Genomic DNA, 26,850 nt, shown 5'->3' on the forward strand with positions numbered 1-26,850 from the left:
CCACACAGACGTCCCCTGCCACCTCACCTGGCTGGTACGCCGAGGGGCAAACGGATGCCGTGCTCCTGTGTCCTCGTCACTTTTCCTTCACTATAAAGTGGATCCCCTTGGTTAGAGGTGATACTATGGGGTCTCATAGGGATAAATCGTTTCCTTTATGTCCTTGGATACAGGTGCTGGCCAAGGCACTTGGGCAGGGAGGCAAATCCGCACCCAGAATGTGCATAATCCGGGGCGCCTAGGGGGCCCAGTCGGTCAAGTATTCGACTTCGGATCAGGTGCTGATCTCACAGCTCCTGAGTTCGAGCCTCACATCGGGCTCTGTGCTGACAGCTCGGAGCCTGGAGCCTGCTTTGGATTCTGTGTCTCCCTCTCTCTGCCTCTCCCCTGAGCCACCTCTCCCCCCTGCAAACCAGCGTGGCCAGCGTGTGGAGCCTCCTCCCCGGCAGCTCCATCAGGGCATCAAAGCGACCCATCCACGAAGCAGGCCTGGACTTCTTCCTTCTCTGAAGCCTGGTCACAGAGATGCCCCGCGACGCTCTGGGTGAGCTGAGAGAGAGTCACGGGTACGACACAGACCGGGCACGTGGGAGGCGGGCTTGCTTGTGCTCTCTGAACGCACTCACGCCCCAGCACAAACGTCCACCCACGCGTGCTCACGACTTGGTGGCTCTGAATTCCCAGATCTTTTTTTTTTTTTTCATGTGTATTTGCTTTTTGAGAGAGAGAGAGCAAAAGAAACAAAGTGTGAGCGGGCAAGGGACACACAGGATCCGAAGCAGATTCCAGGCTCCGAGCTGTCAGCACAGAGCCGGACACGGAGCTTGAACCAATGAACTGTGAGATCGTGACCTGAGCCGAGGTCGGACGCTTCACCAACTGAGCCACCCGGGCGCCCTGAATTCCCAGATCTCATAGGACAGTGAGACAGGGAAGGGAAGGAATCCCATAAATTGAGTAAACGACCCAAAAAACAGAAGCTGGTGATGACTGTGGACAGCTGGAGCCCAAAGCTGCTGGGAGTGAGGGGGGACGGGGGGACTTGCCTCACGGTGTCCCCACCTGAGGGGGACCAGGGTTCTAGTCTACCAACTCTCCCTCTGTCACTGGCTGAGGCCTGTTCCCAGGGCACCAACTCCCACGCACGTATGACTTGGACCAAACGTACCCGCACGCTCAGAAAAAGTCCTCGGGCAATCAGCAGCCTTTGTCTTGTCAGGGTGGCCACTAAGGGGACACAGGTGGACACTGACAGGACCCACTAGACCCTATTAATTCTCACAACTGTGAGTTGCTGCCCCATCAATGCCCAAGGGTGACCAGGGACCTTATTTTGTTTATTTCATTTTTTATTTTTTTATTTTAGAGTGAGAGAGGGTGCACACAAGCAGGGGAGGGGCAGAGAGAGAGAGAATCCCAAGCAGGCTTCATGCTCAGCACAGAGCCCAATGTGGGGCTCAATCCCATGACCCTGGGATCATGACTTGAGCCAAACTCAACAGTCGGACGCTCAACCGACCGAGGCCACCCAGGTGCCCATGGATTTTTTAAAAAATGTTTATTCATTTTTGAGAGAGAGAGAGAGAGAGAGACAGAGCATGGGCAGGGGAGGGGCAGAGAGAGAGGGAGACACAGAATCCAAAGCAAGCTCCAGGCTCTGAGCTGTCAGCACAGAGCCTGACGTGGGGCTCGAACTCACAGACTGTGAGATCATGACCTGAGCTGAAGTCGGACGCTCAACTGACTGATCCACCCACGTGCCCCTTAAAAATTAAAAAAAAAAAAAGAATTTGTTTTAATGTTTATTTATTTATGAGAGAGAGAGAGAGACAAGGTGCAAGTGGGGGAGGGGCAGAGAGAGAGGGAGACACAGAATCCAAAGCAGGCTCCAGGCTCCGAGCTGTCAGCACAGAGCCTGACGCGGGCCTTGAACCCATGAACCGTGAGATCATGACCTGAGCCGAAGTCGGACGTTCAATTGGCTGAGCCCCCCAGGCACCCCAGGGATTTTATCTTTTGGTATCATTATGAATTCTTGGGTTTTATATACCTGATGTGCGTCAATCCCTTGCAGTCGATATTCATTTTAAAGCTGACATTTCATCGTGGCTAACAGGAATCTTCACAAATTGGCTCATGGGTCCCTTTGACATGAGCCTGGCCTGAGTCTCAAAACTTCCTTTATTCTCAAGTACGACAGACAAGCTATCCTGTCCCTGACTGGAATGCGTCCAGGAGGCCTGGTTCCTGTGAGTGGAGAGTACTCTTTAGAGGCCACAATCTGGCCACCAGGGCCACGCAGTGTTACTGGGTGGTCACTGTTGCTCAGCCTTTTCAGCAGACGGGAGCTGTCCGTACAAATCGCGAGTTCATGCTGTTATTTCCAATTCACAGAAAACATTGGCAGCTTTGCTTGACTTTCCTTTTCTCGCACTGAAACTCCTAGTTCCGAACACCGTTACCATAATTACTTATTTGCTTTCTTAAAAGAAGTAATGCATTTTGAAACAACAATGCCAACATTATGATTTCTTCGTGGTCCTTTTTGTCCTGAGGGATGAATAGTCAAAATGGTGCGTTTTATAATCACTTGAAAGAAAATTCCCCCACGTGGCTTTGCCTCCAATGTCATCTTTTATGCACAATTATGCACACTTGTGTCACTTTGTTTTATTTATTTTTTAAGTTTATTTATTTGTTTTGGGGCAGGGAGGGGCAGAAAGAAAAAGAGAGAATCCAAAGCAGGCTCCACGCTGTCAGCACAGGACTGGATCCCATGAACCATGAGATCATAACCTGAGTCAAACCAGCTTGGGTCCGACAAGAGTCGGATGCTTAACCGCCTGAGCCACCCAGGCACCCCCACTTTGTTTCAGATTTATAGGGATTGCATCCCTGTGTTCCTTTTAATTTAATCCAAAATTAATTTAATTATTTCAAATGTAATTTTATGTTTTTATTTTATTTTTTTTTAATGGTGATTTTTTTTAAATTTTTTTTAACGTTTTATTTATTTTTGAGACAGAGAGAGACAGAGCATGAACAGGGGAGGGGAAGAGAGAGAGGGAGACACAGAATCGGAAGCAGGCTCCAGGCTCTGAGCCATCAGCCCAGAGACCGACGCGGGGCTCGAACTCACGGACCGTGAGATCGTGACCCGAGCTGAAGTCGGACACTTAACCGACTGAGCCACCCAGGCGCCCCCACTTTGTTTCAGATTTATAGGGATTGCATCCCTGTGTTCCTTTTAATTTAATCCAAAATTAATTTAATTATTTCAAATGTAATTTTATGTGTTTTTTTTTTTTTTCCAACGTTTATTTATTTTTGGGACAGAGAGAGACAGAGCATGAACAGGGGAGGGGCAGAGAGAGAGGGAGACACAGAATCGGAAACAGGCTCCAGGCTCCGAGCCATCAGCCCAGAGCCTGACGCGGGGCTCGAACTCACGGACCGCGAGATCGTGACCTGGCTGAAGTCGGACGCTTAACCGACTGCGCCACCCAGGCGCCCCTAATTTTATGTGTTTTTAAAGTTTATTTATTTTGACAGACGGTGGGGCGGGGTGGGGGGGCACACAGAGAGAGAGGGAGAGAGAATCCCAAGCAGGTTCCATGCTGTCAGCACAGAGCCCGGATCGGGGCTCGATCCCAGCACACCGTGAGATCATGACATGAGCCAAAATCACGAGTCAGATGCTTAACTGACTGCGCCACCCAGGTGCCCTGCTTTTATGTTTTGATTGTATAAATTGTTTATGTGGCACCAATGTCAAAACCATAAACAGGATGCTGTTACCATTTTACAGGTGAAGAAACTGAGGCCCACAGACACGAGCGTTGCCCCAGCACCACAGAAAAGTGAACAATCTCTCGCCAGCAGGAGCAGGGAGAGGGGCTGCGAGGACTCTGCCTACGGGACCCCTTTCTCTAGAAGGAGCTCTGGATGGTCTCAGGGTCCAACTCTCCAGTCCCTTCCGCTGCTCTTTGGGGAACAGTCTGGTGGTCCCCTCTGAACACAGGACTTTGCTCCCCTCCGGGCGGAGATCTGTCCGCTCCTGCTCAAGGGCTCCCCCAAGATGCTGTTCAGCCTGTAGGTCCCACTGCTGCCCCCTCGCCACCCCGCCTGCCCTGGCACCCCGCCCCCCGGCCCTCAGCTGCAGGAACCATCCGAACACTGCTGGCCGCTCCCCCGTCTGGGCTGGGGTCCCGTGCTTCCTGGCCCCTTTCAGAAGTTATCAAAGCCCCCATTCTCCCAGCACAGCTGTGCCAGCGTCCGGAGCGCGTGTGCACAGCCCCTGTCCCGCGTCCCCACGGCAGAGGGCCCAGGTGCCTCTAAGATTTGCAGGGCCTGGGGAGGAACTGAGCTGCCCGGGCCCCACCTCCAAGCCTGGGAAAGTGGGGCCAGGTGCCCAAGGGGCTGCAGGGGCCACCGTGGCAGGGAGTCCACTGAGGAAGGCTGGGGGCTAATACTGGGGGGAACTCTGTTTCTTCAACTTGGGTCACGGCCTCAGCATTGGCTGGGGGAGGGGAGGGGAGGGGAGGGGATGTGAGGGGAGGGGGAGGGGGAGAGGCAGGAGATGGATTGTTCTCATCCAGAGAGACTGGAAAAGTCCCCAGGGCCCAGGAGGCTGGGAGGCCGGCCAGCTGGGCTGCCCTCGCTCTCCCTCCCTCTCTCTTTCTCTCTCTCTGCCTGCACCATTTCTGTCCCCTGAGAGACAGCTGGGGCCCGGGCAAGAACCCTGGCCTGGGCGTCCGTCAGAAGACTTGCATTTGGCCATGGTCAGCCAATCGCATGCTGTGTGACCCGAGGCAGTCGCTTCACCTCTGGGTGTGTTTCCTTGTCCAGAAGGTACGACGACTTCCTGACACCTTCTCCTTCTGTTACTGGGGCAGGAAGTTCTCCCTGAAATCTCACTTTAATTCCTCCTGCCTCTGTCGACCCTCCTGCTCTCAGCCCAGTCCCTGAGGGTCCCTTTCGGAGACCTCGAGGGGGTCTTGGTTCTTGCCTCTTCTCAGAAAGGGACAGAAGTCGGGGGGGGGGGATCGTGTGGCCAGGGACAAGATGGTAAAGAAAGCCCCTGATCGGCAGGTGCTGGTTAGACTTCAGCGTGGATCTTCAGCGCTGAAATGTGGGGAGGCCTTCATTTCCTCCCCTGGGCAATCCTCAGGAAGGACTCCTTTCTCAGATAACGATGAGCCATCCGTCCCATCCACAGGGGAGTGGCCTCCCAACCTCCTGGCCAGTAGATCGGTGCAGATTACGGGGTGTGTGTGTGTGTGTGTGTGTGCATGCACGTGTGTGGCTAGCAAAGGAAAGGAACTAGATTTTGCTGAGCTCGCCCATGGCCAGGGCTGGTAGTCTTTACCCAGTGCCATAGATACTATGCGGCCCGTTCAGAACAGGAACCGGTTTGAGGAACGAAGCCCGTCCCGAGGTCTGGCCGCCGCAAATGGCCAGCCGGGGGTCTGACCTCGGTGCCCACGCCTGCGGAGGCCTGGCCCTCGTCAGTCCGCTCGGCAGCGGCTGCCTGTTCTCGCACCGCGTCTGGTTTCCCACCAGGGGTCTGCCTCTTGGAACAGACTGTCTGCTACCTGCCCTGGTCCAGACCCAGAGGCTGCTGGCCTCGGTCAAGGTTGGACTCCCCCAGGAGACACCAAAACGTGTGTCCACACTTCTAGCCATGAGGGGAGATGGCAAGAAAGGTCACTTTCTCTCTTCCTCCATCACAGCCAGGTTTCCCCGCGGCAAAGAGCTGTAGTTACGGGCAAACCACCGCTGAGATTGAATTTCAGCCCCTCTGTTGCCTGGCCCCGCCTGGCTGGACTCAAGCCCCATGTGGAGCTGAGCAGGCACTTGTGGGGACAGGCTGGATGCATGCCCCCGTGCTGAGGCTGCCCTGGGGGAGGCGGGATATCCTTCGGCTCGGGCTTGCAAGGCCTGAGGGGGGCAGAGGGAGCCTAGGGCTGCCTGGCGCTGCCCGATCTGCCCCAAGGCCAGATCCCCCTCTCCACTGGAGGACTCGGTCCTAAAATGGTACATGGTCCATAGTGGACATTCAGTTAATATTTATTTAATGAAATGAATAAACGGAGGTCTCTCCCTCCCCAGACTCTGTCAGGCACCGATTCTGTCCTCTCCCGACTCACATCCCTGCCTGGGTCATTTCTCTTACTAAAGGACCCTCCCACCCACCACCCCCAGGTGTTCCTGTCCTGTCTGTACAGTAGATGGGCGTCCAGGGAGGGGCCCGAATTCTACCTTTAGATCCTCAAGGATTCAGGGAGCAGTTTTTTGTGAGCTTCTCGAAAGCCCTTTGGAACCAAGTCTACGGCACTGGGCATAGAATCCAGGCAGTGGTGACTGGGGCAGCTGGGGCATCAGCAGAGGGCAGTCCAGATTCCAGCACAGGAAGGAGGGACTTGGGTGCAGTGTAAATGGAAGGACAGACACCTGTCCTGAGGCTGATTTGCATTGCAGGCACCCCACGTTACTGGGGATATTTTGGGGGTGCCGCTGGAGATGATGGGGATCAACCCCTCCCCCCCCCCAACAAGCTATCCCTGGTGCCACCACTGGTGTCCAGGAGAAGGAATCCAGGCATCTGGCTGTCCTGCCCACCGTCTGTGCCAGGGGCTCTGCTTCTAGTCCCGGGAGGGAGGGGGGAAGAGAGAGGGAGGAGCAGAGAGAGCCTGGGAAAGCAGAGGAAAGAGGAGGCCCTGGAGACGGGGAGGGGGCATCATTGGTATTCCGAGGAGTCCCCCGCGGCTGGGCAGCACTCGAGGCCCACCCCCTGGCACCAGGCTGCACATTCATCAGCCACAGCCCCGTTCAGGGGGCCCTGTGGGCTCCCGGCAACGCCGGGGGTTCGCACATTGGTTGGCATGACCTGTATGTCCACGCACCGTGCTGTCGCTCCCCCACAGCCCGTCTAGAGAGCCCCTGACTTGCCCGGCCTCACCCACGAGTCAGCTGTCTAACCTCCGTCCCTCCAGCTGCAAAGTCAGCCCCTCCTCCGCGCAGGCAGTGGGAGCACCCCGTAGACGGGACCCAATCAGAGCTTCCGACAGGAAGGTGGCCTTGGTCGTGGTCGTTGGCACCTCTTCCTGCCTCCGAATGAGCGCCCCTCCCCCTTTTACGCTCCCGTCATCCTTTCCCTTACTGTGCAGGTCTGAGTCCCTCCTCCTCGCCCCTTGCCCGCGGGAAGTCCCGCCGGCAGTCTAACGCCCATCCCTCCCGCTGCAACGTCCTGCTCCAGCTCCGCGAGCCCTCCCTCCCCGCCCCTCTGCCCTCCCCCTCCCCCCTCCAAGTCCCCGGCCTCTCCTCCCCAGAACCATGTCCTACTTCGCACGTCCTTGCTCTCGCTGCCGCCGCCGGGAACGGACGCAGAGGAAGCAGCGGGTCGCGTGACCTGCCCGAGCCCCCCGCGTCCCCGGCCAGGGGGCGGGGGCGGCCCCGGGGAGGGGAGGGGAGGGGAGGGGCGGGACGGGGGCGGGGGGAAGAAAGGGGGTTTTGTGCGGCGCCCGGCTGCCCGGCGCCCTCTCCCGAGCGCCCTGCGGGCCCGGCCTCTCCTCGCGCCCGCGCAGTCCCCGCCGCAGTCGGCTGCAGCCGCAGGACCGAGCGTGGACCCGGAGGAGAGCCCGGAGGAGAGCCCGGAGGAGGCGGCAAACTTGGCGGTGCCGCACCCTAGCCCCGGCCCTCGGCCGCCTGCCGGTAGGTGAGCGCGAGCGCAGCCGGGCCGCCCGGACCCTGGAGGGGAGGCGGCGGGTCCGCGCCCCCAGCCCCGCCGCCCTTGCCTCCCGAGGCTCCGGCGCCCCCGGCCAGCTGACCCCGCCGCCCCCCCCCCCCCGCCCCCACCCCCCACCGAGGTCCGCCGCGGGCCAGCCCCCGAGCGCCTGCTGCCAGCCCCAGCCCTGCGGCCCGCGGCCCCCAGAGTCTGATGGGAACGCCCCCCCTCCCCGGGTCCCCGCCGCCTCCCTACTGCGCGCCCCGCTGCCAGCGCCCCCGCCCAGATTTCCGACCTTGTCCGGGGCGGGCGGGCGGCGGGAGGAGCCGGGAAGCGGCCCTCCTTCTGGGGGCCCCCCTCCCCAGAGCCGTAGCTGGGGGTCCGGGCGCCCGCCGGAGCTGGAGTCCCAACTCTGCCACTTACTTGCTGTGTGACCTTGGACAAGTTAGTTGACCTCCCTGAACCTGGGGTTCCTCATCGGTGTAACAGCATTTTTCTCAAAGTTAAGGCTGTGCACCGGAAGCCTTTTTAAGAGGCCTGGCTCAGGTGGACGGAATTCTGTTTACCACTCCTGCCTTCCTTTCTAGCACTGCCTTGGGCTGGGGGACCCCGGGGACCCCCCCCCCCCCGCCCCGTCCTTTCACATCCCTCTCTGCTTGGAATAGCTCTGCCCACGTGCTTCCAGTGGGACCAAGAGATTTGCCATCAGTTTTGTTAGTGCTGTTAGTATCTGCGTGACTTCTATTCCAGATAACGGCAGTGAGGTCAAGGGACACTGTTACCCACGGACCCCCCCCCCCACTGCCCCCCACACCCCCCCGGGGGCATTACCAGCGCCTGTGTTTTCGTGGCTGACTTAGCACCATCCACCTTTCAGATTCTGAGCTAGGAGCAGCTGCGGTGGCTGGGTAGTGATGTTCCTAACAGTGTCTGTCACTCGCTGCTTATGTGACTTCTCTAGCTGGTCCCGTGGGGCCTGCGAACGCCCGGCCGCCGTTGTGCACTCAGGTTGCTGCTCACACCGTGGCTAAGGGGACAGTTCGGAGCTTCCCTCCTGCTGACCCCCCTGAGAACTGGAACCTAGTTCCTATGGGGCCGACCTTGGACTGCCAGCGGGGGGCAGGGGGGTCAGCACCCCCTCACCACTCAGCACGGAGGTGGTGGGTGTCGGGCGTATGTACCCGTGCGCACACACACACACACACACACACACACAGGCTGGTCTTGGGAAACTCAAGGCAAGGGCCGAAATCCCAGAGCTGGAGCAGGAAAGAATGAGCTGGAGAGAGGGATGGTGTGGCACGAGGGGAAGGGACAGGAAGACGGCTGAGCTCTCGGGGACAGAAACAGAGGACAGCAGAGGGGGTGCAGAGGCCAATGCCCGCACCGAGGCTGGCGCCCGAAGAGGGGATAGCTAAGTTTTCTCAGGACTCCTAGCTGCACAGGATGGGGCTGAAGCCCAAGCTTGGGGGGGATTGGCAGTGGGGTGGGGCCAGTGCAGAGGTCGCCAGTTGTGACAACCACAGAATCCAGGCCTCTCTGGTCAGTGACCCCCGTTCCCGGAGGTGGGGGTGGGCTCACCTCCATAGTCCGGGGTGGCCAGGTCTTTATCGGTCTCAGACCTTCTCCCTCTATCCCCTCACCTTCAAAACAGAGGTGAGAGGGGGGTCCGGGATGCCGGTCCCAGAGTGGCTTCAGATATATGGGTTTCTGGGCCACCTGTCAGAGAGCTGGGACCCGGTCTGTGAGCAGTTCCGGCTCCAGCCCAGAGAGAGGGGAGGGAAGGCGCCAGAAAGGGGCCTGGCCCGGGGCCTGGCCCACTCAGATGGATGGCGAACCGTCTGCCCAGCACCCGGCAGGCACTGGCTGCTCACGCCAAACGGTCCGCCCTCATCCCCAGAAAGCAGTCCTCCCAAGTGCTCCCGCGCCCAGAGCTGGTCTCCGCATCCTCTGATCTGGCCCCATCGAGAGAGACCCTGGACATCTGGCTCCTGTCACTCCTTCCCCAAGTCTGACTGTGAGGAAATGAAGCCCACCGTAGTGGCAGAAATGGAGGTTACAGTGGGGGGGGGGGGCTTTGAGATTCCCTGGGGGGATTTGGGGGAGACATTTCCCAGCAGCTCAGGCTCAGGAAGGGGGAGACATGCGTGAGGGCAGAGCCTGAGAGGGCACAGAAGATGAAGGCTGAACAATGGGCCTGGAGTGGGAATGAGCCTGATCGGTAGGAAGCCTTGCCTGGAGTCTAACCTGCATCCCTCCTGCTGTAGGTCGACCTACCCCATAGCGGGGTCTTCAAGCTCTCCTAAGTGTAGCCCGGCCCTTAAGGGTGACGTTGGACACTAGCCCTGCAGCCTTCACTCCTGGAGGCTCATTGGGCTGGTACCTGACTTGGCCTGGCTGGGGACTCTGGGTCAGCCCTGTCCCTCTCTGCCTCTCTGGGTTCCATTTCTCAATGTCACCCCCCCCCCATCCCTCCATTATGAGAGTGTGAGTGCTTTGAGATCTTCAGAGGAATATTCCGGGTTCTCACAGTGTCTGATAGCCAAGAGAGCAAGAGGGAGATGGCCCCTCCCATTTATTCTCACCCTCCCTTAGCCCACCCCCCAGCCTGGGACTGGGCGGGGGGAAGGGAGAGGCTGGATGGAAGCCAGACTGGCAGAGACAGGGGCTTTGTCCCAGCTGGTTTCTGAGCCAGGGGATCCGGTGGGAAAGCCCGTGCCAGGCAGAAAGGAAGGCTGGGAAGAAGAAGGGAGAAGGCAGCCAAGGAGGGGGTGGAGGGTGCTAGGAGTAAAGAGAGGAGTTTCCTTATAAGTAACGGTGGGGTAGGGAGAGGTCAAGGAGGGGTTGGGCTAGAGAGAAGTTGTGCAATGCCCAGGGTCAGTCTAAGAGGCCCTCCTGGAAGAGGCCAGGGGGGTGTGGTACTCAGGGAGGAAGGGACAGGAAGGGAATGTTGGAGGGGTGCTGGGGCAGGAGGAGGCTCTGGGTTCGAGGAAGGAGTCTGGCACTGGGAAAAGCAGAGGGAATTGTTAAGTATAACAGCGCCCACCACTCCTGCTGGGAGCATTTATTGAGCTCCTGCTGTATGCCTGCCGCTGTGCATCTGTACAGGGGTCCTAGGGTGGAAAGCACATAGCCTCATTACACCCTGCGAGGTGGTTATGATGCTGCTCTTTTACAAGGAAGAAAACAAAGGCCCTGAGAGCTTAAGGAACTTGCAGCAAGTTGACTAGCGCCCAGGTCTTGGTTCCGAAGAGGAATCCCTGGTGGGGAGACAGGATCAGAAATGAGGGTGTTAACAGTGAGGTGGGGACGCTGGGCTTCTTGGGCCAGGATATGCGTGCTCGGGTGCCGGGGGAAGTCCATCTTGAAGTCTAACCCCATCTCTCCTCCTCAAGTCCCCTCCAGCAGCCTGAGCATGGCCCCACTGTTCCTGCCCCTGCTGATAGCCCTGGCCCTGGCCCCGGGCCCCACGGCCTCAGCTGATGCCCTGGAAGGGGACAGCTCAGGTAAGCCACCCCACTCAGGGTCACTGTCTCTGTCTCCTCCATCTCCCCTATGGAAGGGAATGGCCTCGCTTTTTGTCCCACCAAACTGTTCCAGCCTTGGGGGACCCAGGGAGGAGATAGGATTGGGGGGGGGCACTGTGGGGAAAGGTGTGGCCTGGGACACTTGGAGATAAGGAAGGGATGAGCTGTGGGCTCTGGGTAGGGGAGGGGGAACTTGGGGGTAGGGCTGGGGAGGGGCAGGAGTGCCAGGCTGCCTGTCTCTAGGGTGCGGGAGGGATGAATAGAGCTGGGAGGCAGGACAGGGGGAGAAACCCTGCAGGTGACTCTGAGGGAAACTCTGAGGACTGGAGGACCCAGGGGGTGAGGTTAGAAAGCCTGGGGTGCAGCCTGGGAATCGAGGGGTGGCGCCGGCCACTCTGGGGGCGGAGCCGACCCGGAGACTTTGGGGACAGATCTGGAGAGGGTGCGGGGTGGCGATGCAGGACTCTGGGGGTGGGGGGGGGGGGGGCGCATGGAAACCTGGGCGGGGGGGCCCTTCGGACCCAGGCGCTGAGTCCCAGCCGGCCCCGCCCGCCCACCCGCAGAGGACCGGGCCTTCCGCGTGCGCATCTCGGGCTACGCACCGGTGCAGGGCGTGCTGGGCGGCGCCCTCACCATCCCGTGCCACGTTCACTACCTGCGGCCGCCGCCGGGCCGCCGGGCCGTGCTGGGCTCCCCGCGGGTCAAGTGGACCTTCCTGTCCGGGGGCCGGGAGGCCGAGGTGCTGGTGGCGCGGGGGCTGCGCGTCAAGGTGAGCGAGGCCTACCGGTTCCGCGTGGCGCTGCCCGCCTACCCGGCGTCACTCACCGACGTCTCCCTGGTGCTGAGCGAGCTGCGGCCCAACGACTCTGGCATCTACCGCTGCGAAGTCCAGCACGGCATAGACGACAGCAGCGACGCCGTGGAGGTCAAGGTCAAAGGTGAGGGGCAGGACGGAGGGAGGTTCCTGGGGGGGAGGGGAGGGCAGGACTGCACCACCCCCCCCTCCCCGCCAGCCCACAGTCTGAGGGGGAAGCAAACACACGTGGAAGGCACAGACTGAGCCGGAAAAGGAGTGCGTAGACACAGGCCTCTGTCACCTCCTTTCTGTCTTCAGGTGGAGGAAATCCTGCCCAGTCTAACTTAAGCCCCTCGTGCTGTAGAGTGAGCACACACTCCTCTTGTGTCCAGGGGAGTGGCAAGGAGGGCGAGGGGAGGCCAGTGTGGGGGTGACCACGCCTCACGGCTCCTGTCTGCCCTCAGGGGTCGTCTTTCTCTACCGGGAGGGCTCTGCCCGCTACGCTTTCTCCTTCGCCCGGGCCCAGGAGGCCTGTGCCCGCATCGGAGCCCGCATCGCCACCCCGGAGCAGCTCTACGCCGCCTACCTCGGGGGCTATGAGCAGTGCGATGCTGGCTGGCTGTCCGACCAGACCGTGAGGTGGGCTGGGGCTGCGGACCGGGGGTTTCTAGTTGTGTCTGGGGTGGCGGGTGGCCCGGCCTCTGCGGGGGGCTGCCCACTGCCTCGGGCCAGCCACACGGCGCTCCCTGCCTCCTGGGAAGGAGGGAGATGAGGACCCCGCCCTGGGGGGGTGTCCCTGCAGAACTGGGAAGACAGCTGGCTACCTTGAGGGCAGTGTGATTCGGCGGGCGGGGGGGGGGGGGCATCCCTGGATGGCTCCCTGGTGAAGGCGTCTGTACTCGCTCCCAGGTATCCCATCCAGACCCCACGGGAGGCCTGTTATGGAGACATGGATGGCTTCCCTGGGGTCCGGAACTATGGCGTGGTGGACCCGGATGACCTCTATGATGTCTACTGCTATGCTGAAGACCTAAATGGTGATTGGGGGTGAGGCGTTCCCAGGCCTGAGCCCGTTCTCCGGTGCTGCCTGTAGGTCCTTCAGGGGCCTGTGCTGGACCCGTCGTCCCTCGTGTGTTCACTCAGGCATCCAGGGGGGTTGTTTCCAAAGAAACAACCGGTGTCCCTCCCGCCAAACACAGTCATGGAAGCAAGTCCATGGCCGAGGCTTCCACCAGGTGGGACGAGACTGAGTTTGAGTTTGACTCTGCAGCCACCCGCTGTGTATGTCTCTGCCTCTTAGCACCTCTGAGCCTCGCTTACCTTCTTTGCGGAATGAGGACGTCGAGTCGGGCTCCTCTGAGTAATAACATCTCTCCTGAGGCTCTACCCGAACTTTGACCTTGAAATAGGACGTTTGACTCCACGCCACAGATGAGGAGACTGAGGCCCAGAGAAGCCCGCCTAGGGTCTCTGCAGGAGCCCAGGGTCAAAGGGGCTCCCAACTTCCTGGTGACCCGGCCCCCTCTTCCCTACCAGGAGAGCTGTTCCTGGGCGCCCCTCCAGACAAGCTGACGCTGGAGGAGGCACGGGCATACTGCCGCGAGCGGGGTGCAGAGATCGCTACCACGGGCCAGCTGTATGCAGCCTGGGATGGCGGCCTGGACCGCTGCAGCCCCGGCTGGCTGGCTGATGGCAGCGTGCGCTACCCCATCGTCACGCCCAGCCAGCGCTGCGGTGGGGGCCTGCCTGGCGTCAAGACTCTCTTCCTCTTCCCCAACCAGACCGGCTTCCCCAACAAGTACAGCCGCTTCAACGTCTACTGCTTCCGAGGTGAGCCAGCCCCCCTGCAGACGCCGCGCCCACCCTCTCTCTGTGGGTCAGACAGCCTTGAGCCCCCTGGTCCCACCCAGCTCTGTCCGGGTTTGCTCAGGTCTTTGCTGCTCGCCTGGAGGAGGCTGGGCACCGAGGGTCCTCATTCTGGTTGTGCCCTCTGGCTTGGGTTGTGTGGCCCCGGGGAGCACCTGTCTCTCCAGGGTCAAAGCTGCCTCTTCCCTACCGCGTGGCTGGATAGGTTTCCATTTCTGGTCAGCGCATGAGTGGAGAGAGATGATGGACATTCTCTGAACCCAACGAATGGTCTGTTCCAGTTAACCTGATGCCCTCAAGAGCCCTCGCAGGGCGGGGGTGGGGGGGTGGGGGGGTGGGCGGATTCCAGAACCTTCAGCTTGAGGGTGTCAGATCTTTAATCAACTGAGTATTGATGGACAGACACGATTCCCCCCCACAGGGAGCAGGTCCTCAAGGACAGTTGGGGGCAGAGATGGCTTCCTGATCACATCTTATATTGGGGGCTGAAGGGAAGGCAGTGCCTGGGACCCCCAGAGGCACCCCCAGTGACTGACAATCAGGGAGGCAGTGCCATGGGGTGCGTGGGTCCTGGCCTGAAGTGTGAGCCCGCAGGACTGCGACAAGGGCCGGAGGCAAAAATGAAGGGAGAATACACAGCTTCTCCCTTCAGGGAGCTCCTACTCTGAAGGGAGAAGGCCTGCTTCTGCCCTGGGAGCCCCCAGTCTGAGGGAGGACAACACGCCTTGCTCCCAGCACGAAGAGAGACTAAGAGAAGAGCATTACTTCTATTGGACAGATCTCCAAGTATCTTCAGCCTGGGGCTAGGGAGCGGTGGGGAAGTGGAGTCTAGAGGAAGGCAGGTCCCTGTGGAAAGGCCAACCGAAAGGCGGATGATGATGATTATAGTAATTATGAACATGTCTATACACTGATCACGCGCCAAGCACTGTTCCAGGAAGCCACGGAAAGAGGGGCTGGATGGAGAGGTTGGGAACAGGTGGAGGACAGAGGCAGGCAAGGACACAGGTTTGCTTGTCTGGCATGAGCGAGGCTCACTGGAGCAGGTGACGCGGGGAGGGGAGGGGCAGGACGTGCTGTGCTCGCACGTCTGGCTAAGCCCAGACAGCCCTCGGGGCTTTTCTTAGCCCAGTTCCGCGGCCGCTTCATTGGTTTTCTGATCTTGGCTCTCTTCTCCAAAGACGAGGTAATCCATTCGAAAGCTCCTGTTGTTGGAAGGGAGCAGCTTTTGGAAGGATGGGGCGACCGCTTCCTTTGCCCTCTTGCCCCGATGCTGAGACCCTCGGGTGGTGACTGTTGAATGTCCTTCCTGCACTCCAGCCATCAGCTCTCCTGGGCGATGCCCCCTGGCCCCTTCCATTTCAAAAGTCTCAGGAGCCCTGGGAGCCCTCACACCTTGCTCCCAAGGTGTCCCAAGGTCCTGAGGCCACCTGTCCATCCTTCTGCCTCCGTGTCCTTTCTCAAGGGAATCTCTCTCCCCTGAGCCTTTCCTGACCACTGTATCTAAAGTAGTACTTTCCACCGTTCTATTTCCTTATTCTACCCAAGTGTTCTTTATATGGTAACGTTATATGTGTGTTTGTTTATTACGTAGCTAAGTTATAAACTCCCTTAGGGCAGGAGGCTTGGTGCTTTTTTCTCTACTGTATCCTCAGTGCCCAGAAGAATGCTTGGCATGACACAGAGTGGGCACTTGATTAATGCCTGAGGAACAAGTGATAAAGTCCTGCGGTGCTTCCTGGGTCTTCATGGGTCCTCCACAGGAAAGATGAGTGAGAACTGGGAGAATTTCATGGTCTCTGAGTCTAACCCAGAGCCCTCGAGTTCAGGCTGTGACTGAGTGCAAAGCCACCTGTTTAACCTCCCACTGACACTTTCCTCTTCACAGACTCTGGCCAGCCCTCCACTACGCCTGAGGCCTCTGACCCAGCCTCTGACGGGCTGGAGGCCATTGTCACAGTGACAGAGACCCTAGAGGAGCTCCAGCTGCCGCGGGAAGCTGTGGAGAGCGAGTCCCGGGGAGCCATCTACTCCGTCCCCATTGTGGAGGATGGGGGAGGTGCAAGGTCCCCTCCAGAAGACCCAGCGGAGGCCCCTAGGACCCTCCTCGGTAACTGGAGTCCCTTAGTAAGAGAAGCGGGGGTGAAGCCGCCTGTCCTTGGCTTACGGCCCTCTGACGGCCCTGACCCTTCTCAGCATCTCGGTGATGCAGGGCATCTCTCCAGTACGCTCCCACCCCTTGCCTTTCCGGCACATTCTACTCCAAACTCTCTGGGTCTGGGAAGCAGGGTGCTCCCTCCTTTGTTCCCTCCTCCTCCTTGCCTACCCAAAATAGACTAGAGAATTTTAAGACAAGGAGAGGGAGACACGGTGACGATGTTTTTGTGCCGGGCTAATGACAGTTCAGCTCAAGTTGAAGGTCTTCTGGTGGCGAGCAGGGGCAGCCTCCTCCTGGCCTCCCCCGCCCCCCCCCCCCACCTGCCGCGGGCCTCCCTTCCCACCTTCCCATTCCCCCTCCCCAGCCCCGCCTTTCTTCCCCTCCGTTTCCGTCCTCCGTTCGGCCGGTGCTGTCCCTGGTGCTGAACCACCTATGCTTTGTCTAGAATTCGAAACCCAATCCATCGTCCCTCCCCTGGGGTCCTCAGAAGAGGAAGGCAAGGCTTTGGAGGAAGAAGAGGAAGAGGAGGAAGAGGAGGAGGCAGAGGAGGAGGCCCTGTGGGCCTGGCCCAGCGAGCTCAGCAGCCCAGACCCAGAGGCCTCTCTCCCCACTGAGCCAACCCCAGAGGAGTCACTGTTGCATGCCTCCCCACCACCAGCGAGGCCAGTCCTACAGCCTGGTGCCTCACCACCTCCCGATGGAGAGCCAGAGGCTCCCAGGCCTCCAAGGGTCCTTGGACCACCCACTGAGACTCTGCCCACTCCCACAAATGGGAAACTGGCCTCCCCACCACCTCCCACTCCGGTTGGGGAGAGAGAGGTGGGGGAGGAGGCCGGGGGTCCTGAGCTGTCTGGGGTCCCTCGAGGAGAGAGTGAGGAGACAGGGAGCTCTGAGGATACCCCTGCGCTGTTTCCAGCCACACGGGCCCCTGAGGGTGCCAGGGAACTGGAGGCCCCCTCTGAAGAGAATTCTGGAAGAACTGTCCCAGCAGGGACCTCAGTGCGGGTTCAGCCAGTGCTGCCCACTGACAGCGCCAGCCAAGGTGGAGTGGCCGTGGCCCCCTCATCAGGTAACTTCGCCCAAGGCTCAACCTCCCTCTTCCTCCTCCTCCCCTTTCTCCCCCTGAAGCTCTGGGTCACATGACCCATGATCCTTTAACCGCCATTGCCCCGGCCTCTCCTGTCCTTCGTCTTCATTCTCCTGTACACCTCTGCCTGTGGGTTTCCAACCTTGGACACCAGCTCTCTGATTTCTCACCTCACGACCCCCAGTGCAAGGCCCTACCCCGTGACTCCAGCCCCACCACTGACCACCTGGGACTCCTTCCTGCCCTTGGCTTTCCACTGGTGACTTACTGGACCCACAGAGCACCCTCCTTCCTCTTGTGATAGGGGTTCCTGGGTCCCTATTCTACTCTTCGGGGCTCAGGCCCCTCCCCTGCTGCCCTCTTCCCTCCCCTTCAGACACCCCACTGACGTCAGGAAGGCCTGGGGTCAGCTGCTGGGGTCTAGGAGAGCCCTTACCCCCACAGAGCCTTAAGCGACTACTTCTGTGAAGTATTTTTCGACTGTTTCATGGAAAACAAGCCTTGGAAATAAATCTCTATTAAACCACTTTATAACCAAAACTCTGGCACCCTCTGTCTGCACCCCAGCTGTCTGCCCTTTTCATTCCCTGGATTTGTGTTGGAGGCAGCTCTCTGATGCTTCCCTTTGTGCTATGTCTCTCCCTCGCTCGCCCGTGTCCCTTGCTCTCCATGCCTCTCTGCCTCTTCCTTTTCATCCTCAGCCAGCGCCCTTTACTGCCCTCCTAACATCGCTCCCTGTTCCCTCCCCTTAGCTCTCCTCTGCCTTTCTTCCCGGCTGCTGAGAGTCCAAAGCTGAAGTCGCTGTCCATCGATCTATGGGACTGCGAGGGGTTGTCCCTCACTCCTGATGGGGAGAAACCCCCACCAGCCTGAATGTGGGGGTGTGGGGGTGTGGGGGTGTGTGCGTGCATGCGCACACGTGCGCACGCGCGCACACACGCACGCACACGTGCTTGTATTCATTTCTGATCCATCTGGATGGTTCCCATCTAGAGCCATACATACAGACTCGTGATAGAGAAAGTCCATCTCAGCACAGAGGCCCAAACTGGCATCCAGGCACCCCAGCCCCCCGTCAGCACAACTCAGCAGGGAGACGGCATCTAACAAGCATCCCCCTGCCCACAGCCTCCCCCTTCTTCACTAACGCCTGCACTAAAGCCCACCTTACCCTTAGGAAGAATGGTCTCACCCTCCCTGAACCAAAGGATCTCCAAGTCCCTAATGCTGGCGAAGACACAAATCAGGAGGCGAGGAAGAAGGAATGTAGAGGTGGGGGGAGGAGTGGGGAGTTAGATTCTGGGGTCTGAGAGCCGCCCTACCCATTCAGGGAAGGCTGAGCGTCCCAGTGGGGCTCCCTGGAGACGGCTGCCATCCGCCCAGTCCCAGGACCGACAGCCCTTCCTGCATGGTCCAGGGCTGGCTAGGGGCCCCTGCATCACACCCAGGCTCCCCCATTTCAACTATTGGCTCCCTGCCCAGCTGGCCTTGGAGTTCAGTGCCGTGTGGGTTAGGAGGGGGTCTGGTGGGAAGAGAAGCATCAGTGGAAGTCTCTGCAGGACCTTAGTTACCCCACCTGGTGGGTGAGGGATGTCCTCTGGCCCTGCTGTTACAGCAGGAGTGAAGAACTCTGTGGTTGTGTGTAGCAGTTGGCCCCAAGAAGGGGGAGGAAGGAAGAGCCGAAAGTTCCTTCAAGAGGAGTTCCTTTGCCCCCACTCTGTCGGTCCTGGTTCAGGGGAGGGACCTCTGGCCTGGGGTGGACCACCAGGGACCGAGGGTAGAAGTCTCTGTTCCCCAGGGCTGGCTGGCTGAACGCAGAGGTGCAGGCAAGAGGTGAGGAACAGAAGGGGCTGCAGGACTCCTGCCCTCCGCGGGGCCTGGTGCTAAATAAAACACCTCCCCTCCCCCTTTGCCCAGGGAGCTGGTGCTACCAGCCTGGAAGAAACTGTTGGCAGGAGGAGAGGTGACAGGGTGGCGGTGCTGGAACAGCTGATTCATTTCACCCCAAACAGCGAGGTCATCCCAGCAAAATTCTTGGAATCGACTCCAGCGTCTCCTCCCCCTACCTCTGCTCTCACCCCCCACCAGGCGGAGGGAAGCACAGTGGGCCTCGCCCTTGGCTGCTGGGGGTATGGCGTGGTCTGAAGAGTCCCGCCCAGGGGTGGTTTTACCTCCCAAGCTGAGAGCCCAGCCCTGCACTGTCAGTCTGTGGGGCCATCTTCCTCTTCCTGGACCAGAAGGAGTGGAATCTGCCCCGTCCAGCACCCACGCCTGGTCTGGGGCAGCCGCCTCCCACCCCAGGACCCAGAGGGAGAGAGTCCGGAGGAGAAGGCAGGAGACCCAGCCAGACAACAGATGGCAGGCCTTCAGGGCAGCGTGTCAGTCTAAGAGGACTGCCTGGAGGAGAGAGTGCCAGAAGAAGGGAGAGAGATGGATTGGGGAGGGGGGTAGGCTGACTGGCCTGCAGAGGGGGCCTGGGGAGGGGACTGGTTCTTCACTATCAGCTTCTGGGATTGTTGACTCTACCCAGAGAGTAAGAGGGAGAGCTAGCCCCCCACCCCCACCCCAATATCGGGTCCCAGAAGCAGTCAAGGGCAGGCCACCCCTCACTGTTGCCGTGGCGATTCTCCTCTCCTCCCGCTTCATCCAGCCCCCACCGAAACCGCACAAAACTGTGCAGGGACCCGGCACAAAGACAAGGCGGTGGGGAACCGAGCTCCAGGCCCAGAGAGGTAGAGTGACCTGTCCAATGTCACTCGGCAGAGCCAGGAGCCAGATAAGAGTCCAGGTCTCACGACTGACAGCCCAGCATCTTTCCCTTCAGTGGGGTTGGGTCCTGAGGGCCTTTCTGGCCACTTTCGCCCAGCCCCGGTTAGACTGGGCCCACGCCAGGGGGCACCACAATGGCCAGCACGGGGCTGAGTCGACCCCGAAGTGGCAGGTGATGAGGGGGGTCAGGGTGGGAGGGAAACCGGAACTGAGGGCCAGGCTGACTTCAAGATGCTGCGAGAGCTCTCAGGACAAGGGGGTTGGGGCCGCGGACGTGCCGAACCCTCTCCTGGGGGGCTCAGGCTGCAGAGTCGTGCTCCCCTGCTCCACCCACCTCACTTCTCTCCCCTCTCAGGTGACTGTGTCCCCAGCCCCTGCCACAATGGTGGGACATGCTTGGAGGAGGAGGAGGGGGTCCGCTGCCTGTGTTTGCCTGGCTATGGGGGGGACCTGTGTGATGTTGGTGAGTGTGGTGAGCGGCAGGGGTGGGGGCGGATCTGGAGCCTGGCCCCTGCCACATGTGTTCGCTCTGGAGCCGGGAGGGAGGGCACGGGCCTTGTCCTGAATCTCCATTTTAGGCAAATCACACAACCTCTCCGAGCCCTACCCATTTCCTCATCTGTCAAGTGGACCAGAAATGCCTTTCTGGAGCGGCCCCTGTGGGAGGGGTGCTCGGTACCCGCCAGTTCTCTCCTGGGAAGAGAGGAGGGCGCGGCCCTTCTCTGGGGTGGAGGACTGGGGGGACCCAGGCTGGGGCCGCAGCCCTCACCCTGGCAGTCCCCGTGGCCCAGAGGAGGAAGCCATCAAGGCCCCCTGCCCAGGGCCCCTCCTGGCTCCCCCTCTCCCCTCATGCCCTCCTGTCTCCTTGGCACCTTAGTCCCGCCCCCTCAAGTCCCCTCCAGGGGACCTGGCCCTTCTGGCCTCAGTTGCCCACCCTTCTGCGCCCCAGGCCTCCGCTTCTGCAGTCCGGGCTGGGACGCCTTCCAGGGCGCCTGCTACAAGCACTTTTCTACCCGGAGGAGCTGGGAGGAGGCCGAGACCCAGTGCCGGATGTACGGCGCGCACCTGGCCAGCATCAGCACGCCCGAGGAGCAGAACTTCATCAATAGTGGGCTGGGGACGGGGCTGGAGGGGACCCTCGTCACCTGCTCTCTCGCACTCACCCATTAACTCATCATGAATCATGCGTGAGTGTGTTAATTAATTAACTCCCTTACTCATTAACTCAGGTACCCATTACTTGGTTTACTTCATCCATCCATCCATCCATTCATTCCCTTTTCTGTCCTCGCTCCCTCCACACGTGGGTAGGGGGGCTTCAGGCCGAGAGGGCTGGGGTTGGCGCGGGGAGTACACCTGCATCGGCCAGACTGCACCCCCCACCCCCCCGACCCCTCCTGCGGGTCCCGACTCTGACCTCAATGAAAGCTTCTGCTCTTTCCCCAGAGTTTCCCCTTCCTGGCCCTGGCGACACTTCTCTTCTCCCCAACCCCTCCGCCCTCCCCTGCCTTCTACCCGTCCGCGGGCGGATGGGCCGATGGAAAGCAGGGAAGCGCGGGGTGGGTCTGGCGGGAAGGACTCGCGGGGCCGCCGGTAACGGGGAGCGGCGCCACCTGCTGGCAGCGGGGCTCACTGCGCACCTTCGTCCTCCCGCGCTTCCTCCGCAGGTCGATACCGCGAGTACCAGTGGATCGGGCTCAACGACCGGACCATCGAAGGCGACTTCCTGTGGTCAGATGGCGTCCCTCTGGTGAGAGGCTCCGGCCGCCCCTCGAGCTGACTCGGTCGCTTCTTCCAAGCACTTCTGCCCTCCACCTCCAGTGACCCCATCCCTCCCCCTCCTTTTTCTGGCCCTTTCTCCGCTCTTCTCCACGGGCCCCGCCTCCCTTCCGTGCGCTTCTCTCTCTTCCAGTCTGGCTCTCATTACCCCTCCCCGCCAAAGCCCGCGACCTGTCCTTTCTCCTCCTGGACCCCTACCCCCCATCCCCCTGTCTCCTCTGTCCTAGTGCTCCCCCCCCCCCCCCCCCCGCGCCTTGTCCTGCTCAGGCCCTCTAGGTCCATCCCTCCCCCCCCCCTTCCCGCTGCGGTGCGGGAGCCCTCACCGCCTTCCCCACCCCGTCCCCCCAGCTCTATGAGAACTGGAACCCTGGGCAGCCTGACAGCTACTTCCTGTCCGGGGAGAACTGCGTGGTCATGGTGTGGCACGATCAGGGACAATGGAGTGATGTGCCCTGCAACTACCACCTGTCCTACACCTGCAAGATGGGTCTGGGTGAGGCCGGGCAAGGGGGAGGAGGGGGCGCCAGGGGGATCCGTCACTGCTGGGTGTATAGAAGGAGGGGCCGGGGCGCCTGGGTGGCTCAGTCGTTGGACAGGCCACTGACTCTTAATTTCCGCTCAGGTAAAGATCTCAGGGTTGGTGAGTTCCAGCCCCGCAGGGGGCTCCAAACTGACAGTGGGGAACCTGCTTGGGATTCTCTCTCTCCCTCTCTTTCTGCCCCTCCCCTGCACTCTCTAAATAAATACATAAATAAACTCAAAGTTAAAAGGAGGGGGCAAAGCTACAGAGGAGTCAGAAACGTGTCCCAGGCCATGGGCAAGGGGACGTCTAACAAACGAGGTGGTCCACCAGGAATCTCTGCTCTTTTTTGCATCACCCTGTGGCCCACCCCCTCCTCCTCCTCCTGCCGACTCTGGGAGCTGTCACCCGCAGACCCGGGCTCCCAGATCTTGACTGTGTCCCCCCTGCAGTGTCCTGTGGGCCTCCGCCAGAGCTGCCCCTGGCTCAAGTGTTTGGCCGCCCACGACGGCGCTATGAAGTCGACACCGTGCTTCGTTACCGGTGCCGCGAGGGGCTGACCCAGCGCAACCAGCCACTGATCCGCTGCCAGGAGAATGGTCGCTGGGAGCCCCCCCAGATCTCCTGTGTGCCCCGCAGGCCCGTGAGTGCCAGGGGAATGCAGGTGGGGGGCACTAGCCAACAGTAGCTCTGGGCTCTAGTCCTAGCTCTGCCAGTCACTGGCTGCGTGACCTTGGAGTAATCACTGCCCCTCTGTGAGGCAAAGAGGAGGAGCTGGGCCGGATGCCCTGGGGTCCCTTTCAGTGTGATGTCTGAGAACAGTGGCCAAGACGAGTGCTTTAACCGGGGCTCAGGGAGCAGTAACACCCGGGGCGCAGGCTCTGAGAAGAGACGAGGAGGAGGGGCCCAGGGGAGAGCTTGAGTGTGTGTGTCTTTCCCAGGCTCGAGCTCTGCACCTGGCGAAGGCCCCAGGACATCAGGGGAGGCTACTGGGACGCTGGAAGGAACTTTTGACCCCTCCTTCCAGTCCCTCTCCAGGCCCCTAGGGAGCAAGGCCTTGCCCGGCACTGCCCTCTCCCCATCACCGGTTGACCACTTGGGAGGGTGCAGCTGCCCTCCAGGCGGCAGTGCCTCAAGGGGTTTGTGGGAAGCACCTGGTCGGCTCCAGCCTAGACTAGACCCTCTCCCCCCTGCCTTGGCTCAGGTTCTCCCCTCAGGGCCTCGGGGAAGGCCCCTAAGTGCCTCAGCTGCCCCTCTCCTTGCCATCCCCTGGGGGGGGGGGCACGTTGCCCACCGTCGGGCTTCCCAGGGGACTGGGCTTGCAGGATGGGGTACCTGCCAAACCAGCAGGAAATAAAGCTGCATTTCAGCACAAGCAAGGTTGATGTTTCTGTGTGAGAGAGAGAAAAAGGAAAGTGGGGTGGGGCTGGGCCTCCCAGCATAAACAGCCCTTCTGTGTTTATCAACTTCCGGAGGTCAGAGCGGTCCCCAAGATGCCAGTGGATAGAACAGTGCCTGGCACAGAATAGCTGGGAGCTCACGGGGATCGGGGGAGTGGGAGCGTGTCCGGAAGGAGCTGGAGTGCTCAGAGTGCGGGTCCAGCCGACCTAGACGAGCTCAGTCTGGGGAGGGAGAGAGACCGAGGGCCATGGAGAAAGCAGAGACCCGGCTGCCTTGGTGTCCCAGTTCTGAGGCTCCCACGGTGGGGCGGGGGGGGGTCACTCGAGGGAGTGCAGGTTTGGGGGTTAGACTGCAGGAGGGCTTGCTTCCAGCAGAGGAAGAAGAGAGGCGGGAAGGGAGAAGCAGAGGAGGGGTCCCCAGCCCTGCGGTGGCCTTGGGCTCAAGGAGTGACCTGGTAGGTCTCCCAGGCCGTGCCCGGCAGAGGGCGCTGTGGACTCAGGCACGTCGGCCTGAGGGTGCCGTGTGCGCGTGCGTGCGCCGGGCCCGGCGCCGGGAGTCGCAAGAGTCCCGGGGGACCGCCAGGGGGCGCCGCGACCTCTGGTTCGCAGCCGTCGGGCGGGGAAGCGGGTAGCGGGCTGCCGGGCGGAGGGTGACTTCCGGCCGTGCCGCGCTGGCCCCGGGGGCTGTGAGTCATCGGAGGTTGAGATGGTGAGGTCACTCAGAACCGGAGAGAATGAGCGGCCGCGAGTGTGCGTGTACAGGATCGTGCCTTACTGGGCCTCGTGGTCGTGTGCCTTCCGGACGGGGTAACTCCTGCCGCGGGTCCCGGCCCTCGCCCTGGCGCAGTCGCGCACATGCACACGCTGCCAGGTGTTCACACTTCTGCTTGTGCCGGCTCTTAACCGCCTTCGCCCACATGGGCGATTCGTCCTTCCCTGCAAGTCGGGAAAACCTGATAAAAGTCAGAGACAGGGGGCAAATCACAGAGGCTGCGAGCCGCATAGAAAGACCCAGAGATAGCGAGGCCTGCAGGACAAGTGCTTGTTGGGAGGAGCTGGGGGCTTCTCCCCGCCATGCTGCCCACCGTGCACGGAGACCCCCAAACCAGCTGTGTCTGGGAATCCGGCACGACCTCCCAGACCCACCGACCACCAGGACCCCTCTCCTCCCGCAGGGCCCACCTGCCCCTCCCTCTGCCCTCCCCCTGCCCTCCCCACACAACCCAGCCTCCCAGGGCTCGCGAATGGGGCTGTTTCTCCGCGAGCCACAGGGAGGAAAATGATCCTGAGGCCAGAGCAGACCCCCCTTTCATTCTGTACTTGGATTGCCTGTGATTGCCTAGTCCGTGTGCTGTTCGGATGTCAGGCGTTAGGTGGATTTGTGAGTTGAGGGAGACAAGCTGGGTCTTTGAAGGTAGGGCCTGAAGAGGAAAAAGGAGGCTGAAGGGGGGCAGCGTCTGTCCTTGGGCTCCTAAGGGAGGCTCTCTGGGAAACATCCTCACGGTGACGGCGTTGGGATGGCCAGCTGGCTTTCCCAGAGGGTTCCTGGGGGCGAGCCAGAGGGGGCTTGGGTTTCCCAGCCCTGCGGCTAACACTTCCTCACTGGATCTCCCCCACGGCGACAGGCTGGGGGCCGCCGTCCGACCTGTGCAGGAGGGCAGTTCCAGAGGTTGACACAGAGCTGGAACTCGAATCCTTTCCCCCTCCCGGACACCTGCTGGCTGCTTCGGCAAGGCGGCCGGAAACGGAAGCCTTGTCCTGCTTTGTTGGGCTTCCTGGAGAAGGGGGAGCCGGTCCAGGGATGACTCAGCACCCTGAATAGAATCCAGTGCTGCCCCGTGTGTGTGTGCGTGTGAGAGAGAGAGCGAGATGGCTGGGGAGGGGGGTTTGGCACCTCATCTGGGAAGAGCCCGGAGCAGGGGACACCTTCCAGGGCACAGCACAGACCATGTGCCCACCCTGTCAAACCCCTGGATGTGTGGCTCAACTCGGCCTCTTTCCCGCATGTCTAATGTGGGGTCCGCCTCAGGGTCTCCTGTTCTCTTGGGATGAGGTCAGAGCGTACGGATACGAGTAGAGAAGGGAGGTCCAGCCTTAGGTGCTTGGCCATCGGTCGCAGAGGGGCCTGAAGGCCGCTGAGATGGCCCTTCCCGAGGCCCTCCAATGACCGTGGTCCCCAGCAACCCCCCAGACTGCTCTGACCCTCACCCCACCTCCCCATTCCTCCCCCGGTCCCCACCTCCCCACCCCCAACTCCCACACAGTGCCCTGACCTCACTGGGGCCTTTGTCCCAGCCCCAAGGCCCTGTCTGTAGGCCTGTCTCCTGCACAGGGAGAGAAAGGGCCCCATTGTCCGGCCGTGCAAAGACTTCCAAAAATGCTCAGCCTGTCAGACCCCTGGGGGTGGGAGGCGCCCCCTGGGGGCTGCGGTCAGATCCCCGCCTGAAGTGAGGACCCAGGTCCCTTCATTACTCCTTCCTGAGATCTAGCAGCTTCCTGCCCCACCTGCTGCAAAGCAGCCCGCTTCCTCCCAGGAAGGAAGAACCAAAAGATTCGGGGCAGAGCAGGAGGAAGGAGCTGGAAAGGGAGGAAAACCGAGAAAGAGGGAGAAGGAGGAAGAATGTGAGGCAACTCGCCCACCGAAGGACTCTGGACTCTATTTCATGGTCTGAGTGGGTGGATCTTGCGACCTCTGTGTTTATTTCCTGATGTTTTCTTTCCTTCGTCTTTGGATAGCTTGTTGGCTGAGGGAGGGCTGCTGACCCCTTGGGACTGGGACATTTAAGGGGAGCATCCCACAGCCCCTTGTCCCGTGTTTATGGCCCCCAAGAGGCATCCAGGGACTCTTAGTAGCATTGGCAGGGGACATTTCTCCGTGCCTCAGTTTCCCCATCAAGGTGAGCTGACGTTCTCTGTGACGTGTGGGGTGACTAGAAAAGGGAGGATCCCAGGAGAAACCAAGGGATTCAGGAGTTGTGGAGGGGCCGGGGAGAAGGGGGAAGGGCAGGTAGCGGATAGGACAGAAGAAGGGAGAGCAGGGGGAAGGGTGGGCTTGTGAGTGGTGAGGGAGGCTGACCGAGGGCCAGAGCTGGTGGGGCACCTCCCCGACCCGAAGCCCTCCGGCCACCTTTCCCCGGACCCTGGGGCACTGGCTTGTCAGCAGCTGAGCCCACAGCTGCTGGGAGGTGGTTCCTCGACGGTGGCCCCCTGGCATCTGCCTCC

At 60.6% G+C, this 26,850-nt stretch overlaps 1 protein-coding gene across 9 annotated transcripts; it reads left to right on the top strand.

Annotated features, from left to right (window-relative positions):
* The first annotated feature begins 4,738 nt into the window (after positions 1 to 4,738).
* BCAN (brevican) lies at positions 4,739 to 23,603 on the top strand. Of its 9 annotated transcripts, none has more exons than XM_045454522.1 (15): positions 7,496 to 7,713; positions 10,906 to 11,029; positions 11,122 to 11,232; positions 11,817 to 12,191; positions 12,514 to 12,688; positions 12,959 to 13,086; positions 13,586 to 13,879; positions 15,804 to 16,025; positions 16,519 to 17,142; positions 20,285 to 20,392; positions 20,879 to 21,037; positions 21,597 to 21,679; positions 22,057 to 22,201; positions 22,681 to 22,871; positions 23,170 to 23,603. In XM_045454522.1, exons 3-15 carry the CDS (start codon positions 11,142 to 11,144, stop codon positions 23,272 to 23,274), a joined length of 2,700 nt encoding a protein of 899 aa, XP_045310478.1. In that variant the 5' UTR covers positions 7,496 to 7,713; positions 10,906 to 11,029; positions 11,122 to 11,141; the 3' UTR covers positions 23,275 to 23,603. The 9 variants fall into 9 exon arrangements, with proteins under 9 accessions (XP_045310480.1, XP_045310478.1, XP_045310479.1 ...); XM_045454521.1 differs by lacking the exon at positions 10,906 to 11,029 and adding an exon at positions 9,627 to 9,743 and having other exon boundaries at positions 7,497 to 7,717; XM_045454516.1 differs by lacking the exon at positions 10,906 to 11,029 and adding an exon at positions 9,576 to 9,743 and having other exon boundaries at positions 7,497 to 7,713.
* Positions 23,604 to 26,850: the final 3,247 nt, after the last annotated feature.

Source organism: Leopardus geoffroyi, chromosome C3, assembly GCF_018350155.1.
Source record: "Leopardus geoffroyi isolate Oge1 chromosome C3, O.geoffroyi_Oge1_pat1.0, whole genome shotgun sequence".
Taxonomy (NCBI): domain Eukaryota; kingdom Metazoa; phylum Chordata; class Mammalia; order Carnivora; family Felidae; genus Leopardus; species Leopardus geoffroyi.